General features: G+C 49.1%; 1 protein-coding gene across 3 annotated transcripts in view; it reads right to left on the bottom strand.

Annotated features, from left to right (window-relative positions):
• The window catches only part of OTULINL (OTU deubiquitinase with linear linkage specificity like), a 30,766-nt gene extending 14,588 nt beyond the window's left edge, over positions 1 to 16,178 (bottom strand). The window contains exon 1 of one of the 3 annotated variants that reach the window (XM_064270693.1): positions 16,058 to 16,178. In XM_064270693.1, the coding sequence (XP_064126763.1) occupies positions 16,058 to 16,121 (64 nt within the window). In that variant the 5' untranslated portion in view covers positions 16,122 to 16,178. The remainder of the gene's footprint in view (positions 1 to 16,057) is intronic. The other 2 variants (XM_064270682.1, XM_064270690.1) reach the window with 2 other exon arrangements.
• Positions 16,179 to 18,111: the final 1,933 nt, after the last annotated feature.

Raw genomic sequence — 18,111 nt, 5'->3', positions numbered from 1 at the left:
CAGTACAACCATCTTGTTAAAAATTTCTTAGTGGGATAAATACAATAGGAATTTTTATTTGTGTTGATGTCATATATGGTTCATTAAGAGGAGATGGAAGAAAGAGTAGAGAAGAGAGGCTGATGGACTAGAAAACAAACAGAGAGGGTGGGCAAAGTGGCCAGCCCTCTCACACTTCATAGAGCTGGGTCCTGGGAGACTGCTGCCTTTGAGAAAGTGAAGGTGGCTGTCTGCTGCACAGAGGCCTGAGCTAAAGATGAGTGGTACACGGGACAGGGAGGACATGGGCAGATGTTCCTCCCTCCTGTCCTCCTGTCCTCTCCCCCATGCCCCTCACCTCTTGGTTATACGTCCTTTTCCCACCAGGGGCTGGGCAGCAGTGAAGAGAGGAGACACAATCCCTGCCCTCAAGGAGCTCATGGTCTGGGGGAAGAAGCCTTTCCATCAGGAAACGTGCAGGCGGCCTTGTCCAGGTAAATAGTCCCAGATAGTGCTCCCCAGGGTTAGCCCATCCTGGTCACAGGATGCAGCCAGGAGTAGCCACTAACCATAGGCAGGATAGCAGAAGGCCCTAAAGTGTGGCTCCCAGGTGGCAGGCAGACCCCCATTCCCAGTAGGTCATCCCTCTCTGAAGCTTTTAGTTTCTCCTTAGGCCTCAGTAAGGCTCCAGGGAAAGGCTGGGGCCCCCTGTGTGGGAATCAACTCCTTAATTCTGACAAACTTCAAGGCTCCAGAATAAAGCAAAATATTATACACTAATCCAGTCCAATAAACTAAGCACTATACAACCAGAATGATAAGCATACAGAACAAATTCTGTTAGATCATCAAGGTTTTTAAATAATTTGGAGCACTTGGAGATGACTGGAGATTTAAAAACAGCAAGGCAGTGTGAGAGAGTAGGTTTAAACAGTCTTGGTTCTAGCAAAATCATAGGTTAGTTGGTTGTTTTTCATATCAGATGTGGGGGAAATAGAAAAAAATGCGTTTTTAATGAGCCTTTGAAATGGTTAGGTCAAAACGCTATCTAAACTTCTATATTTCAGGTGCTGACCCTGCTATGTGAAGAAAGTACAGTCCTACTCAGTAAAGTAGTGTGCCCAGAACAGTTAGATCAGTGTCATGTAGGAAGAGAACCACCAAGTGAAAGGTTTTTATCTTGAAGGTCAAGACCACTGAGACATTCCACTGCAGCCCCGTCATGCAACTTAAGCTATTAGCTCAATCTGCCCAGGGATGGGCATGTTTTATCCAAGGTAATGCAGCCGTCAAGTGCTCCGCTGCTAAATTAAAGATCAGCTATTCAAACCCACCAGCCGCTCTGTGGGAGAAAGATGTGGCAGTCTGCTTCTGTGAAGATTTACAGCCTTGGAAACCCTATGGGGCAGTTTTACTCTGAGTCGCTGTAAGAATCAACTTGATGGCAATGGGTTTGGGTAGGTTGGGCCTGCTAAACTACAAGTGTCAGTAAATACAACAGGAAGCTGCTCCTTGCTAAACACAGACTTGGTGTTGTTTTTCTTTTTGAATTGTTTTATTGTAGTAGAAAATATATACACCCACTTCTCACTTATTGACATGGTTAGGTTCCAAAACCAGGTTATTACACAAAAATCTGTGTCACGTGAGAATCTGGCTGTGCCCCTCTTTGGCACCAGTGGTCCGACATGGCTCACCACCTGTTGGGTGCCCTGCCATCTCACGACGCCCGTGGTTTGGTAGGTCTCCCTTCTTATCCACGCCTTCCCTACCACTGCGCAGAGTGTGGAGGTTGGGATGGCAGTGGTGATGGTCAGGGGTTGCCTGCCGCCTCTGGAGCAGCAGGGACCCACATCACTCAGCCATGCTCCAGGCCTCCGAGTACAGCCCTAAGTCTCACCTCTCCAACTTCCCACCCCACCGGCCCCAGAGGCAGGCCTGGGCGTTGGGGGGAGGAGGGAGGGAGGGGAGCCCCCGGGCCCACAGGCAGGTGAGGCCCGGCTACCTGGGCCCAGTGGAGGCTGAGGAGGTGGCAGAGAGGCCTCTTCGGAAGAAGAGACTTCCGAGCCCCCTGCCTGACTCCTGCGGCAGAGCCCCTACTTCCTCCTCAGCCTGGCCACCCTCGTCCACCCTGCTTGCTATCCACCTGCCCTATGCCTGCCATAGGCCCAACCTGGGTAATAGGAACCACTGGCAGCCCACGCAGCCTCACTCCCTCTCACAAACCTCGTCCTCCTCCTCCTCCTCCTCCCCCTCCCCCAGCTCCTTATTAGTGTGTAAAATAGCCAGGTAGATTTTTTACTGTTGTCGTAAATGTAAAATGTCGGATAATGAAACAGTCAATAAGGAAGGAGGAAGTATACACATAACAGCTTTTACACATACAGTTCAGTGACATTGGTTCCATTCATCATACTGTGTGACCATCACCACCATCTATTTCCCAATCTTCCTACCACCATTATTAACAGAAACTCAGTGCCCCCTAAGTCCACCCTCCCTGTAGCCCTCCCAGCCGTTCCAGGTAACCACTAATGAACTTTGGCCTCTATACCTTTGCCTATTTCCTACAAGTAGGATCATATGATATTTGTCCATTCGTGACTGACTTATTTCACTCAGCATATTTTCAAGGTTCATCCACGTTGTAGCGTTTTTACTTTTTAATAACATCATAGTTCAGAGGTTTTTTCATTTTACTGGGCACATTTTCTAGGAGTGTAAATGCGGCCCATCACTTTAAACGTAAATTTAATTCTCTAATTGTGCGTGGGGTTTTTAAAACCCACTCAGCTATAAAACCACAAAAGGTGTAGGTGGGCTAGGCTACGACTGAAGAGCAGGCTGTAAGTCCTCCTCAATGGATTCAGAGTCCCAGTGCTGACCGGAACCTTGGAAAGACCATTTTACCCAACCCTGCAAGCGTCTGTGGCCAACTGCTGTGGGGGAACAGGTACTGGGTTGGGAGCTTATCTTCATTCTGCCAATTTCTAGCTGCAGGACTTCAGACAAATCACTTTACCTCAATGAGCCCACGCAGTCTTTCCAATGGGCAAGATGAGTGACAAAACAGGGTTGGAACAAAATGAAATGTAATAAGGCATGTAAAAACGCCTGTAAACACAAAAGCACCATCCAATGTAGCCTCCTGGACTTGGGTTTCTTCCACAACTTGCCCACCATCTTGTCATCCTGCCAGAGCTTACCTACCTTTTGGCATGGGAACTCACTCCCTCTTGTGGGAGTCCCTTTCCTTTCTGGCATGTTCCTCTTTTTCTCATCAAAATCAATCATTATCTATCATTATTCTATGAATATGAATTAAGTTCCTCCTGCGGGTCTGGCATGAGGAGCTCATGCTACAATTATGAACACAACAGGCAGACATGGACTCTCCTGGTGGATTCACGGATGGGCCACCCACTAAGACAAGGCTCCATAGGGAAGGAAGGCAGCTCTGTACGTGCACGTGACAGCGATCTGACCTAGACCAAGCGGGGAAGGCTACCCGGAGCACATGAGATTCAGAGGACGGGCAAGAGTTCACAAGGCAGGGAAAGCCAGGGGAGGCTCAATTCCGCAGGGCCTTTTGGTCCTGTGAATGATTCTGTGGTTCACCTGAAGAGCCAAGTGAGTCCTGTAGGGTCTTAAGCAAGAAGCTGATATGATCAGATCTGTAACCACAACTTCAAGCGTTAGTGCTTGAGCATGAAGAAGAAACCTGATTCCTCTTCCATATGAGGAATCTTCTCTTCCATCTTTCACAAATCAGAGAACGCTTTGGCCTGATGGGCTGGAATCCTACTTGTTCTCCGAGGCCTGATCCAAATGTCTCCTCTGACAGGGTCTCTCCAGCCCTTCCCCTGGTGCTCCCTCAGCACTTGTCTATACTGCCAGTCAATTAGTTGTATGCATGACTACTTTCCCTAGTAGCCTGTAAGCACCTCTGGGGCCAGTCTTACGCAGAATGTTATTCACTGCGGGCCTGGTTATCTGATAAACTCACACCTACACATACACACTTCATGTTTGCAGTGAAGAAACTGAAGCCCAGGGAAAACAAGTAGCAGTCTGAACACAAACCCACATTTTCTGACTGAAAGTCAGAACCCATGAACTAACTATACAACTGCCTACCCCTGAGTAATTCTCTCACAAGAATGAAAACAATCAACTAGCACAACCTTTGAAGACAGCTATCGTTTCTGCCAAGCATCTTTGCTCCTTTAGGTTAATCCAGTTCTCTCAACCAGTCCTCACATGATCTGGCTTGGGGTCTTGTCACTCTTCTTTGAACTCATTTCACACTTAAAGTGAGGTCCCCAAGGCAGAACAAAATGTGCTGGGTGTGGCCAGCCAGGAGAGCATCCAGCAAAGTGACTGACCACCTTCTTCATTCTAGATCAGGGGGTGGCACATTTTCTGTAAGAAGCCAGAGAGTAAATCTTTTAGGCCCCAAAGGCCGCACAGTCTCTGTCCCAATGACTCAACTCTGCCGTTAGAGAGTGAAAGAAGTCACAGACAACACACAGCGCAGCAGCGTTCCAATAAAACTTTACTCACGGTTGCTGAAAGTGCGAATTTCACATAATTTTCACATCAGGAAATAGTATTCTTTTGATGGTTTTCCAACCACTTAAAAGTGGAAAAACCATTCTTAGATCACAAGCCATATAAAACCAGACAGTGGGCCAGATGTGGCTGCCAGCTATGTTATGCAAAATGCTGTTCTACATGATACACTCAAATTAATGCAGCCTGCCAGTGGATTGGTATTATACGACTAAAAAACGAAAAAGCCATCGACTCACTTTCAGCCTGCGGATAATTTAAAGCCCTTTGCACCCGTTGCTGGGGTATGTCTCCCCATCTTCTGAGGGCAGGAAGAGGGAGCAGATGCTTTCAGCCCACCATCCTCAAGTTTCCAGATGGAGGGGTTTTTCCTGGAGATGTCCTCCTGCACCTCCCCCCACCTCCTTTATTCCTTCCAGGACGGGAATGGATCTGATTGGTAGGTTTAGAAGATACACTGGGTGGGCATGCTCCGTTCAGCCACTTCCTCTCCTCTCTGAGGAGCCACGCACCTGCAGGGAAGGTGCCCTTGTGCCTGCTCTCTCTGGGAGGGAGCTTGGCACCTCAGGCGTGAGCTCAGCTCAGGCACATGAGCAAGCCCACGTGGCGACACAAGACGACATGGGGACTTTATCAGACATTGAGCTGACACTGTTATCTCTTGGCTCCTATGTCTACCTATCAATTTGTTCAGAACTTGGAAAGAGAAGAACGGGTTTAACCAGCTCATGTGTGCGAGTCCTGTGCTTGCTAGACCTGGACCTCACACTGAATTCCACATTCATTGCTTCAGTCTGCTTCTGTGGCTCCTGACTCGGCCATGCAATAGGTGTCTGTCTGTCTGTCTCTCTCTCTCACCTCTCAGGCCTTTAAATATTAAACTTGCTTCCTACAATCTCATACAAATCGTTTATGAACAGGTTGACCAAGCAAGCACTAAAGGCACACTCCGAGATAAGACACTCTTCGCTTGGGCCCTGTGGCGAGTTGTCCATTAATCGGTATCACTTTGGGCACTGTTGCCAATCATACTAATCCCTCTGATTAGCCCTCCTTCCTCCGATCCATTCTCCACACTGTAGCCAGGGTGATTTTTTTCAATATCCAGTAGTTGTGTCATCTCCTATTAAAAGTCTTCCAATGGCTTTTCTCACCTGTGGGAAAAAGACCCGCACCCCAGCAGCCGCTGCAGCGAGCTGGAAAGGCCCCCAGACAAGGTGCACACGTACCATCTGTTGTACCAGCCTCACCAGAAGTGCCGGCAGCTGGTGCTTCTGTACCCAAGACTACCAGTGTGGCCAGTGGTTGTGGAAACCAGACGGCAGAGCGCCGGCAGCTGGTGCTTCTGTACCCAAGACTACCAGTGCGGCCAGTGGTTGTGGAAACCAGACGGCAGAGCGCCGGCAGCTGGTGCTTCTGTACCCAAGACTACCAGTGTGGCCAGTGGTTGTGGAAACCAGACGGCAGAGCGCCGGCAGCTGGTGCTTCTGTACCCAAGACTACCAGTGCGGCCAGTGGTTGTGGAAACCAGACGGCAGAGCGCCGGCAGCTGGTGCTTCTGTACCCAAGACTACCAGTGTGGCCAGTGGTTGTGGAAACCAGACGGCAGAGCGCCGGCAGCTGGTGCTTCTGTACCCAAGACTACCAGTGCGGCCAGTGGTTGTGGAAACCAGATGGCAGAGCGCCGGCAGCTGGTGCTTCTGTACCCAAGACTACCAGTGCGGCCAGTGCTTATGGAAACCAGGTGGCAGAACAAAAGGTTAGTCCAACTGAAGAAACGCATTCAATGATTATTTTTTACAATGAAAGCAGTGCTTACAGAACAAAACATCTTCCTACTGTTAGCAAGTTGGATATCACAGAGAAGGTCCTGCAGTGTAGAAGCAATGGGCTAAAGTCCCCTATGGGGCCAAAAGACAGGATGGCAGCAGCTGCTGCCAAATTCAGGCAAAGCACTGAGGGAGATAGCAGAAACCAAGCCCAGTCTGCAAGGTGCCGGCCTCGGGAAAGTTTCTCCAGGGACCCTGGAACCACATTCATTTGGGAGCGCTGCAGCTCAGCACGTGGACTGTCCTGCAGTTGCCTCACAGGTCCCCTTCCAGGCCCTGGAGCCCAATGCCAGAGGGTAAGTGAAAGGACCCAGTAGGAGGCCCACCTTTCTGACGGATATTTCTCATACTGATGGAGCAGAGCCAGAAGCAAGGCCCGTGTGGCTCTCTGGGACTCAAGACAAGGGCTGCGAACCTTCAGACCTACCAGGGAGAACCTGAGTCCAAGGATGAGCCTGCACAAAAGCTGTATCCACCACGTCAATATGAACGACTTTCTCAAGAAAAAATACTCATTCCACGTGGACAGAACAAGTTTATGAAGAAGAGAGAAGCCAGCCCCTTTCTGCTCCACAAACCAGGGCCAATCTGACTGGGTGGACTGATCATTTGTGTGTCATGAGGCTTGGACTCTCAACTGTTACAAGGCAGAGCTACACTGGGGTGTTATGAGACGATCCCCAAGTCAAGCTTCCCACAGAGCCTCCCAACCACTACCTGGTCCCAACTGAGAAGGTGAGATCTGCCCCACATTGGGTGTTCAATGGGACCTTGCTGATGGCACCCCACCACAGAAGCTTCCCTGTCCTGCTCCCTAAGTTTTCTGCCTCTCTGGGCACTTCTCAGAAATGTAGAACCTCGGGTCACGGAGGCAGAATCTGTGTTCTAGCAAGACCCCCATGTGACTCACGCACACTGAAGTCTGAGAGGTGCAGTGCTAGAGCAGAGCCTGCCCTGGTTACCTACGCCTGGTCTCCACTGATGCATTTCCTGGTTTGTTGAGCTGGGGCCCAGACACTGGGCTTTTTCAAGTTTCCAGGTAACTCTGATGTATTGTCAGTGTTGAGGAGTACTGTCCGCAGTAAGGGCTTCCTCATCTTTGGTTGCTTTTACTACCTCAAATACAGGTAGTCCTTGACTTCTTACGACTTATTTTTTTTTTTGTACATCTTATCGTTAGTAATATGTCCTACATATAATGATGTTGCGGCATGTGATTTGGTGACATTACTATTCCCAGATGTTCACCTGCAGACATTCAAAGATCAGATTTATAAAGATACTGATAATAAAAGGTAATAACAGTGAAAACTAAAAAAGGGGGGGGTATTCAACCTATGTCAGAACCGACTTATGGTGGAGTCATCAGAAGAGAACCCCATAGTACGCTGGGGACTACCTGTGTACTACCAGATGCCAAATTAACTTCCAAAATTGCCATTGGAAGAAATCATGCCAGAAAAAGAAAAATCTTAGAGTCAAGTAATCCAAGTACAAATAAGCATTGCTTCTGTTTTGCACCTCTTTCCCCTTGGCCAATGTGAGGGGCTATTTTTACTAGTCAATTGTTTTCTACCTATTGGGAGTTATGCCTATCTCAAAAGAACTTTTCTGAAATTAATAATGAAGAAATGAATCCAACCACTTGGCCTCCAGGCAGGGGGACCAACTCATCCCAGTCTGCCTCGGACTTTCAGTCAACAAATAACTTGTGATGTGCCAGGTACTGCTCTAATTCTGATTTTAGCACTGAAAGGCCCACATCCTGGGGAATCCTCCAGTCCCTGGCAAACCTGGATGGTTGGTCACCCTACCTCCAGGGCCCTGCAAGCTCTGACCCTGACTCCCCCCCACCTCACCTCTTCCTCTTGCTCCAGGATGACTGGCCTCCTTCAGCCCTCCGCAGTGCTCACCCCACTTCTGGGCCTTCCTCCACCGTGCTCTTCCCTCTGCCTGGACCCTTTTGCTCCCATCCATAGCCTAGTTCACTCTTCTCATTCTCCAACTCACGGCTGAAATGCCATTCCCTCTCTGACCCATTTCCAACCCCTCGCTTGATCAACTTCCCATTGTACTCTTTCATAGGACGCTGTGTCCTTTTTCTTCAAGCATTTATCACAGTTTATATAATTGTATTTGTGTCTGATTAGTGTCTGTTTCCCTATTAAACAGTAAACTTCATAAGGACTGGGACCGCGTCTGTTTTCTTTGTGCTTTCTCAATGCCCAGGCACACACTGTTGTTGTTGTTAGCTGACACTGAGTTGGCCCCTGACTCAGGGCGGCCTCATACCCAAAAGAATCAAATGCTGCCCAATCCTGCACAATCTCCATGATCAGATGTGGATCAGGCCATTGGGAGCCACAGGGGTAATGTGGCTGATTTTGAAGTAGCTCACCAGGCCATTCTTCCTAGTTAGTCTGAAGCTCAGCTGAAACCTGTTCAGCATCACAGCAACATGCAAGCCTCCACTGACAAATGGGCGGTAGCTACGCAAGAAGTGCACTGGCCAGGAATCGAACCCAGGTCTCTTGCACAAAAGGTGAGAATTCTACCACTGAACCACCACTGCCCCCTGCCTAGGCACATAATAAACAGTCAATAAATATTTGCTGAATGAATAACAAATCTATGTAACTGGATCCAGTCCATATGCCCCCATGACAGAGACTGCTATCTCCCCCCAGTACCTGTTCCCTCTGCCTTCCAGAGAAATAGAACCTGACTTTCAGCTGGGCACACTGCCACTTGAAATAAAAGCTACATTCTATCCTCCCTGGTTTCTGGATATAGCTGTGTGACTGAATTCTGCCCAAGAAAAAGTGATAATGGAATTTTCAGATGGGTTCATCAAGAAGGGTATATTCCACGCCCTTCTTCCTTCCTACTAACTGGGATGTAAGTGTGATGACCGACGCTCCAGCAGCCATCCTGGACCAAGAAGTAACTATGGGGATAGAAACCGTCCACAAGCAGAAGGAGCCTGGGCCTCTGAGACTACGGAGCCTATCCCAGCCCTAGGGCGCCACCTCTGATTCTCAAAATGAGTGGTTCTGTTACTCCAGCCATAACTAGTCCTAACTAATAGCCTATATCTTGAGGGTCCCTTCCAACTTTTAAAATATATGACTTGCCAGAAATAACAAACCACCACTGTATTTCTCTTCCCTTAATTACACTCATATCAACATAAAGCAAGAAGTGAGAATGTGAAGCAGTCACCTAGTAGGTGGGGTTCAAGGCAGTGGAGTGAGCAGACCCCTGGGACTCAGGAACTCAGGGTCTGGTCCTAGAGAGCTGAGAGAATCTGCACTCAGCTTCCTCTCCAATGAACAGAGACAAGGAGCCGGGCCACTAGCTGCCATTTCTCTTCTTTCCACGTAAAAAAAAAAAAACAAAATCAAACCCATTGCCATCAAGTCGATTCTGACTCATAGCGACCCTAGAGGACAGAGTAGAACTGCCCCATAGGGTTTCCAAGGAATGCCTGGTAGATTCGAACTGCCGACCTTTTGGTGAGCAGCCGTAGACCTTAAACACTACACCACCAGGGTTTCCTCTTTCCGCACAGGCTCTCTTATTTTAACTTGTTTCAGAGTTATGTTGGACGAACAGTGGCGTGGGTACCTGGCACAGTTGTGAAATAACTGAAGTTCAGTTAAGCTCCAAACATTGCTCAGAGCTTGCAATACAGGAAAGATGCCCTAAGCATCTAGACAAGATTCCTAGATCTTGACAAATGCTAGGAAATATCCCAATTAGAAGTTCATGCTTAGCTCTATAGATCTGTATTAAATCAGTTGACCTGAAAGCATAGTTTGATAAACAGCCTTTTCCACAAGGGCTTCCATGGAGGTGATCAGTTTCTAAAAGACAGCAAGAGAAAAAGAAAAAAAAAAAAAAACGGAAGGTTCAGGAGGCGGGGAAGGAAGGAGAGGGAGAACTATACCTTCCTATGTTACAGGTTGCAATATTTGAACGAATCAATCAATGAGGTGCACATGGGGGAAGACCCTGTAGAACAGTACAGTGTGACGAACAAGACAGCACAAGACAGATCAACAGGTACAGGCCGTCCAAGTCCTTTGTTGACGATCAGCTAAGTACCCCAAAATGAGTTTAACAAACATCTATAAAACAGAGGGATACACCATGGGTAACACTGACCTAATAATCCTCCTCCATTGAAGTGATTTTCTCACCTACTTTAGATTTCGGAAGAAATGAAGGAACCGATACACCCAAGTCCGTAGTGTCTTACGTGCAAAACCAAGGGACCTAAAGATTATATTAACAATTCCATTGGCTACATTTCAGTTTCAAGCTGAGCGACCAACCAAATCCTTAGCTACAAACTGAACTCCAAGCTCCTTTTTTAAAATGACAAATAGCTGATCCTGTCCACTGACACCAGGGCCGTTAGGCCCCCCATCTAGATGGTGGCGGATTACACTCCGCCTGCGCTGGGACTGGCCTGCCGTCTTCTCCACTTCCCCTTTTATATCAGCCAGTCTGCTTCCTCTACAGCATTTCCACCTGTCCAGGCGGTTAATGGGGAAGACACAGGACACCCTAGTTTTCCTTTAACATCAGAGAGCTCACAGAAAAGTTGGGGCCTTCTTGTCAGGGGTCAACCAATAACCCATGACGCGCCAGGTATTACGCTAAGCGTTTGGAACAGATTCTCTCAATGCCAGGCAAAAAGGAACTGAGTTCACTTCTCTTAAACTTGGGAGACTAAGTGTAACGAGGAAGACTCCATGCCTGCCCTTGGAGGACAAACACAAACTGTCCAAAGCCTACTCTCCAGTGGGCTTCTCCCAGCAGCCCCACTGCCTGCTTCCACTCCTGAACCATCCAGGAGCTGGTGTGTACCCACGGAGGCCAGTCCAAGCCGGAGGGAGCAGACAGCTCGGCTCTACCATGGTGGGTATACAAGGTGGTACGGGGCTGTTTGGAAGATTTTTGACAGTAGGCATTTGAAGTTTTGTGAGATTTCATGTCCCCCTGAATTGGGTGAGGACTCTATTGAGAACTGACTTTCAATGACATTATTAGTCCCTCTGTTATTTTTTTGCACTAGTAGTCAGCTACGGAAAGGGGGCCCTGGTGGCGCAGTGGTTAAGTGCTCAGCTGCTAACCTAAAGGCCAGTGGTTTGAACCTACTAGCAGCTCCGGAGAAAGACGTGGCAGTCAGTTTCCGTAAAGATTGCATTCTTCCATTAAATTAACTACAAATCAAATAAACGTGTATACAACATCAATGGTTAATTATTTTGAATATGGATGGTTCTGCTAAGTAACTGAACATTCACCAGAGGGCTCGAATGGCAGAAGAGAAAAGGTAGGATCTGCTGGTAGGATTTTCCAGTCCAGTAACTTTTCTAACAATTAAGTAGGAACTTCAGTAAGCATGTATATGGAAGCTTTCTAGCTCAATAATAACTTTTTCCTTCCTTCTTCTGTACCACAGACCTGTGAGAGTGATCTCCAGCGGCAACAGTGGTATAAGAATGGCCAAATCTGGAACAGCTTCAGTGTGCTGAGGTGGCCTGGGAAGTGCAGAGTGCTCTCAAGTTTAAACCCGAACGCTGATTCAGGAAGACAGGAACAAGCGGATGGCTAAGAATCTGGTTGTGGGTGGAGTCCCACTGCCACGGTTTGAATCCTGGCCACCACTTACTGCATAGAGACCCTCAGCAAATTCCATAGCCGCTGTAAGCGTCATGGAGATGGTGGCTGTGGAGATCAGGTAAGGCTATCAATGTTCAGCGTCTGTGTCCAGCACCGTGATGAGAATGCACATGTCCACTAATACTGCGACAGGGACAAGTAGTGGGTGCTTCGGACACATAGGAGGACACCCAGCCCAGTCAAGGGAGCAAAGAAAAGCCTTCCAGAGGAAGCCAAGTCTAAGTTGGGACCTGGACCAGGTAAAAAGTCATTTTCAAGTTAATACTTGTACCAATCAAGAATTTCTACTTGGATAAAACGTCAGGTACTAAAAAAAATTATATTTTATTCAGTATTTAATCACATGGTAGAAATGTAAGGGTAGAAATATAAAAGCAGGGCAAAGGGGCTGGCAAAAAACTATCAACTACGGGCCACTGGTCTTTATGCCTTCTGTTGTGTGTCTATGTGTGAGTGTTTAATTCCTGTGGGGTTTTGTTTCCCTAAGCCCTCAAACTGTTTTTTAAAGAAGGAAAATATTTCTCTTTAAGATGACAAAGAGCACATGGAAGAATGGCAGCCACCCGCTCCCTCCTCCATCTTGGCCGCTGCTGTCCACTGTTCGGCTCCCTGAGAGTAGAGGCCTTGAAGGCACTGACTGTAGAAGCAGCTCAACTCTCAGCACACCTTGGGAGAGGGAGTTAGTGCCAGGGCTTCCATATACGTAAGAATCACCCAGGGATCTTGCTGAACTATAGATTCTGATTCAGTATACCTGGGGGTAGAAACGCACATTCTCAGTAGGGGTTCAATGCCCTGATTTGTGCGCCCCATAGTCCTCATTGTTTCTTTTGCCACTGGCCAGCCGTGGGTCGCTGACTGTTCTGATACTCTCCCTTGAACATGGAAGGTGCTCAGCAGGTAAACTCACCTGCCTGCCTAGTGTGATACCTGGGATTACCTGTGGGTAAGAAACATCTGTTTCATCCATAAAGTAAGCCATCTTGAATGGCTCTGGAGTAACAAAACCCATGACACTGAAGAATGCACCTCCTAATTAGCAGGCAAGTCTAGGTGGGTGACCCTTTGCAAATTAATCTCGCTATGACTCACTTTCATAAAACGGGGATAAAAATAACAACCCCCTCATAGTATAGGACAATGGTAATAATAATAACAGCAGCTAACATTTGAGTGTTTACTATGGGCTCAGTAACAGTTCTAAGGACTTTACACAAAATAAATGGGCTAAGACACAAGAAGCACTCAACCACTATTAGCCATTACTGGTATTTTCAAAGTTTTTGTTTAGCATTGGGTCCTTTTCCCAGAACAAAATCTTACCCAGGTCAGCGGTACAAAACAGAAAAACAGCAGAACTGCTCTGATTATAGCTAAAGTTGGGGAGGGGTTTGCTGGCTGCTGGGGCCCCTGCTCCACATTGGGCATTCCTGTGTCCCCCCCAGTGCTGGAGACCACCCAGGAGCCCTGTGGCTCCTGAGAACAAAGTTATAAACTCTCAGTCTCATCTCTCTCCTCACTTTACCACTGAACAAACGGAGATGGACAGAGGTGGGCATCAGCCACAGCAGAGCCCAAAATAACTGAACAGTTGATGGCCTGAGGCTGGCTGGCCGCACTGCCAGTGAGTGTGGGGCATACACGTGCCCTCCTCCAACTCAAATGGCCAAAGGCCAGCTGAGAATTGTGAGCTTTTAGTCTACAATCAGGTCCCGTCTGCCCCCTGATGTGTCAGTGTCCTCTCTGGGCTTCTGGGCATTGGACTAAAGGATCTTCAGGGCCTCTGCCATATCTAATACTCTGGCTCTCACAGGGTCTTTCCCATAATATTGTACACAGATGTTTAGTCTGTATTCTCAATACCCAAGCACAGTAGAAATGGCTAACAAAAACTCTTTCCATCCCTACCTGTGCTGTGGGTTTTCTTCTGTCAATTGTACCTTTGTTTTTTTTTTTTTTATTGTCAAGCGTTACTTGGTATTACTTGCTATTATCTCAAAAGTAAATCATGCTCTCTCTCTTACCAAAATAGTTGCTGTTGTCGTGTGCCACCGAGATTTCAACTCACAGTGACCCTATAGGACAGAGTGGAACTGCCCCATGGGGTTTCCAAGGCTGTAATCTTTACAGGAGCAGACTGCCACATCCTTCTCCTGTAGAGCATCCGGTGGGTTCTAAACACTGACCTTTTGGTTAGCAGCTGAGAGCTTAACCATCATGCCACCAGGGCTCCTTGACAAATTAGTTAGGGGTAGGTAAAAAAAGCCATCCCCCATTGCTAGCTTTGGCAATTGATTTTACGACTGTTTTTTTTGCCAAACATAACCAGCAAAGAAGGGAAACTATGCTCCTAAACTCTCAGAGGTTATGTTTTGGAGAACAAAGTTTTCCATAACCTGATCCTGGAATCACATTCTTCCACGGTGGCACATCAACTGCAGACCCCACCTGCTCGAGCAGAGGAAAGAATTCTGTCTGTAGGCTTACAGGGCTGGCACACCGTGCCTGGGGCAGAGGAGGGAAACGTTCCTGGCAATTAAGTTCATCCCAGAGTAGGCACCTTTCCGCCTCCCAACCCAACTCTTTCCAGCTGCACCTCTACCTCTGTTTCCAGCTTTCCTTGCTCTGACAAACTAAGGCAGAGAGAAAGGAAGAAAATAACATAATAAAAAGTTCAAATGAATACACCCACAGGAAATATTTTGCTAATTCTACAGTAACTCAAGGTGCAGAGAGGTTGAAAAACGCGTCCCTTCTCCAGACTTCTGAGAGTGGACGTCAGTCACAGAATTCTGGGCTGCGAGGGGCTTTATAGATGGATGGGCTAGTCCAACGCCCTCATTTTGTGGATGAGGACACGGAAGAAGTGCAGAGTGGCTGTGACTTGTATGCACACGCTTTGGGGCAGAATGATGTCTACACCTCTTGTCCTGATTCCCAGAATGGTGCTGTTCCTACTGCACCAAACAGTCTGCTATCTGAATTAAAAACCCCTGTCAGGACCCAAATCAGCAATTAATAACATCTGCCAACTTCCCATAAATGCTGTAGTACCCGAAACCCAGGAGCCCCTGGGTGGCACAAATGATACGTATTCGACAACAAGCCAAAAGTTGGCAGCTTAAGCCCATTCCGAGGCAATCTGCTTCCAAAAGGTCACAGCCTTGAAGGCCCTATGCAGTAGTTCTACTCTGCACGCACGGGGCTGAAACCTACTCAACTACAGCAACTAACAACAATAATCTGGAGCCCACACTTTGTGTTTGTGAACAGGTCTGCTCCCAAAATTCACGGGTGACCCCCGGCCCTCCGCCGTGGTCATCATCTCGCAACTGAGAAGCAGTTACATTCATCCTTCTGACAGGTGGGGACAGCAGAAAGGACGGGAAAGAAAAAACACCTTTCACTTCTTCAGAGCAGGGGAGGGGCGGGGACGCCAAGACAGGTGGGGGCCCTCCTGTCCCCCACTTCGGGGACGCGGCCTGCGTGCGTGACCCGCCGTCATACTGAGCTGCTGCTCTTGCTCCTCGGTGCAATTCAAAAAAAAGGGGGGTTTCTCTTCAGCAGGTCTCCATGGCTGAGAAGGTGTGGGCCACATCCTCCGCCAGCCGAGTGCCAAACCCGGCAGCTTCCCGCCGACGACACTCAGTCCCCAGAGGGGACACCGGTGCCAGCGCCGCCCCAACCTCCGCGGGTCCCGCGGCGGCCCCGACGGCGCCCCAACGCAGCCCACCGCCACCACGCGCTCTTCTCCCCAGGAAACGCCTTCCCCGCCTCGGCGACCCGCACAGCTCGGCCCCCGAGGGCGACCCCGGCCCCCGCCCGGCCGCCACCCCCCTGTCAGGGCGGCCCAGACCCCGGCCGTCCGAGCGGACCCCGCGACCCCAAAGACGGCTGCCGAGAAGAGCGCACCCGCCCCGGCCCCCGCCCCCGCCCCCGCCCCCGCCCCCGCCCCCGCCCCCGCCCGCCGTCCTCGCGCCCACCTGCGGCGGAGGCGCGAGGCCGCTCCCGCTCGCGCGCCCGCGCGGGGCTCCTGGGCGCCACCATGCCGGCCGCGCGCTACCGAGGGCGCCAAGCCCGGCCGTGCTCCGTCAGCCGCGGCAGCCGCCAGCCTGCAAGCCCGCGCCGGGTCCGCTTCCCCGCGGCGGGGGGGCGGGGCGGCCTGCGCACTGACTGACGCTCCAGGGAGCCAATCCGAGGCCGCAGTGGGGCGGGGGGCGGGGCGGACCGGGAGGGGCGGGGCAGCCGGCGCATTGACTGACGCTCCAGGGAGCCAATCCGAGGCCGCAGCGGGGCGGGGCGGGGCGGGAGGAGCGGGCGGGGGCGGGGCCTCTGCGCGCCGTCGGGCCGGGGGCTGGGCGGCACCCCCGGCGTCTTGTGCCCCGCGGTCGGGCAGGTGGGCGGGGACCGGTGCTCAGGAAGCATCCTGGGAATTCCACCTGCGTGGACAGGCTACCTCCAGGCCCTTGACGTCGAAGGCCCCGTGAGTGTGAACCAAAGAAGCCGGGACGACGGTTGAGAAGAACCTGTGCCTTTTTCCTCTCCGCGGCAAGATTCCAGGAGTATTCCCTCCCCTGTTAGTAGCCCTTGAGTCGATTCCGACTCGTAGCAACCCTATGGGACAGAGTAGAATCGCCATAGAGTTTCCAAGGAGCGCCTGGCGGATTCGAACTCCCCACCTTTTGGTTAGCAGCTGTAGCACTTAACCAGGGTTTCCCCTGTTCCACTAGACTGGGCAAATTAGCTGATCTTTATTTCCCCGTGGGTTAGCAAAACGGGGTTATTCTTACTTAAAACTCACAATTTACTTTGGGGGGGGCGAGAATATGTGCGTCATTGAATTAACTCTCTGATAAATGGTTAAATCAAAAGGAAACAATGTGGGAGCGGCTAACAGTAAAAATAAACAGCCCCACAATAAAAATGTGCTCAGAACAGGTTCTTTTGCTTCTGGTTTCCTAGTCAGATGGACCCTTTTATTTATTTCCAGAAGAAAAGGGAAGAAAATGAAAATCCTGGTGAACACTTCCTCTTTTGTCAAGAAACCCAATTGCAGAAATGCACAGACTGGTATTTGAACATGTTTTGGTACTGTTTGAAACAAATTTCATAACTAAAGAAAGATATGGGGAACACCCTGGAATTTTACATCCACTCAGTATCCTTAGGGCAGTGTACAAGTAACTGAATCTCTTTTCCCTTTCTCCTAAGTCTCAGAGCAAAGGATTAGAGGATCACAGGTCTTTGGGGACTCGTAGAATTCTCTATCAGAGGCAACTGCGATTAATATAATGCCAGGCATTTACTGACAGGCCAGGCACTTAGATAAGTCCTTTACATATATATTTTCACACTTACATATAAGGTACTGTTATCCCCACTTCAGAGATGAGGAAACTGAGGCTCAGTTGTGCCAGGGCAGAGTTTGAACCTAGGTCTGACCTCTAAACTACCACACCTTTCCGTAGCCCATGATTCACAGAAGATAATAAAAACGTTCCTGAACTCTGCTGCATGTTTAGAAAAAGAATTCCTTTATCCAAATCAGATTTTAACATCCAGGAGTAGCTTTCTACAGTTCTAAACCATGACTTGCGTGTCTAGAACCCTGTTACTCATACAAAATTAACGACTTCAAATTGCTGTGCCTATTTAAACCTAAACAAGGTTATGAGTAGAAGCTGAAAATCCCAGGGCTAAGTTCTTGCGGTATAATAAAATAAAATTTACTCAAGTCCTTTAGTCACAAAACAAATCAGCCAGTTCCCCTCCCCTCTTCCCCTAAGATAATATTTATGAACACAGCTGTTTGTACTAGGCCTAAAATCCTCTGGATTCGTTCACTTTCGGGATTTTGTGGTTGGCTGTTCGTTTTTATTCTACAAGTTGAGTGGGAGGCCTCTTACTGTGGTTCCTACAGACCCAAACCTTGGAGCCAGACTGCCTGACTTGGCTGCCTACCAGCCATGTGGCCTTGCACACATTATTTAATCTTTTGTGCCTCCGTTTTCTCATCTGCAAAATGGTGCTTATAAGA

This window comes from Loxodonta africana, chromosome 2 (assembly GCF_030014295.1).
Source record: "Loxodonta africana isolate mLoxAfr1 chromosome 2, mLoxAfr1.hap2, whole genome shotgun sequence".
In the NCBI taxonomy this organism is placed as follows: Eukaryota; Metazoa; Chordata; class Mammalia; order Proboscidea; family Elephantidae; genus Loxodonta; species Loxodonta africana.
Note: the sequence above shows the minus strand (reverse complement) of the source record. Positions and strands in the feature narration are given on the sequence as shown.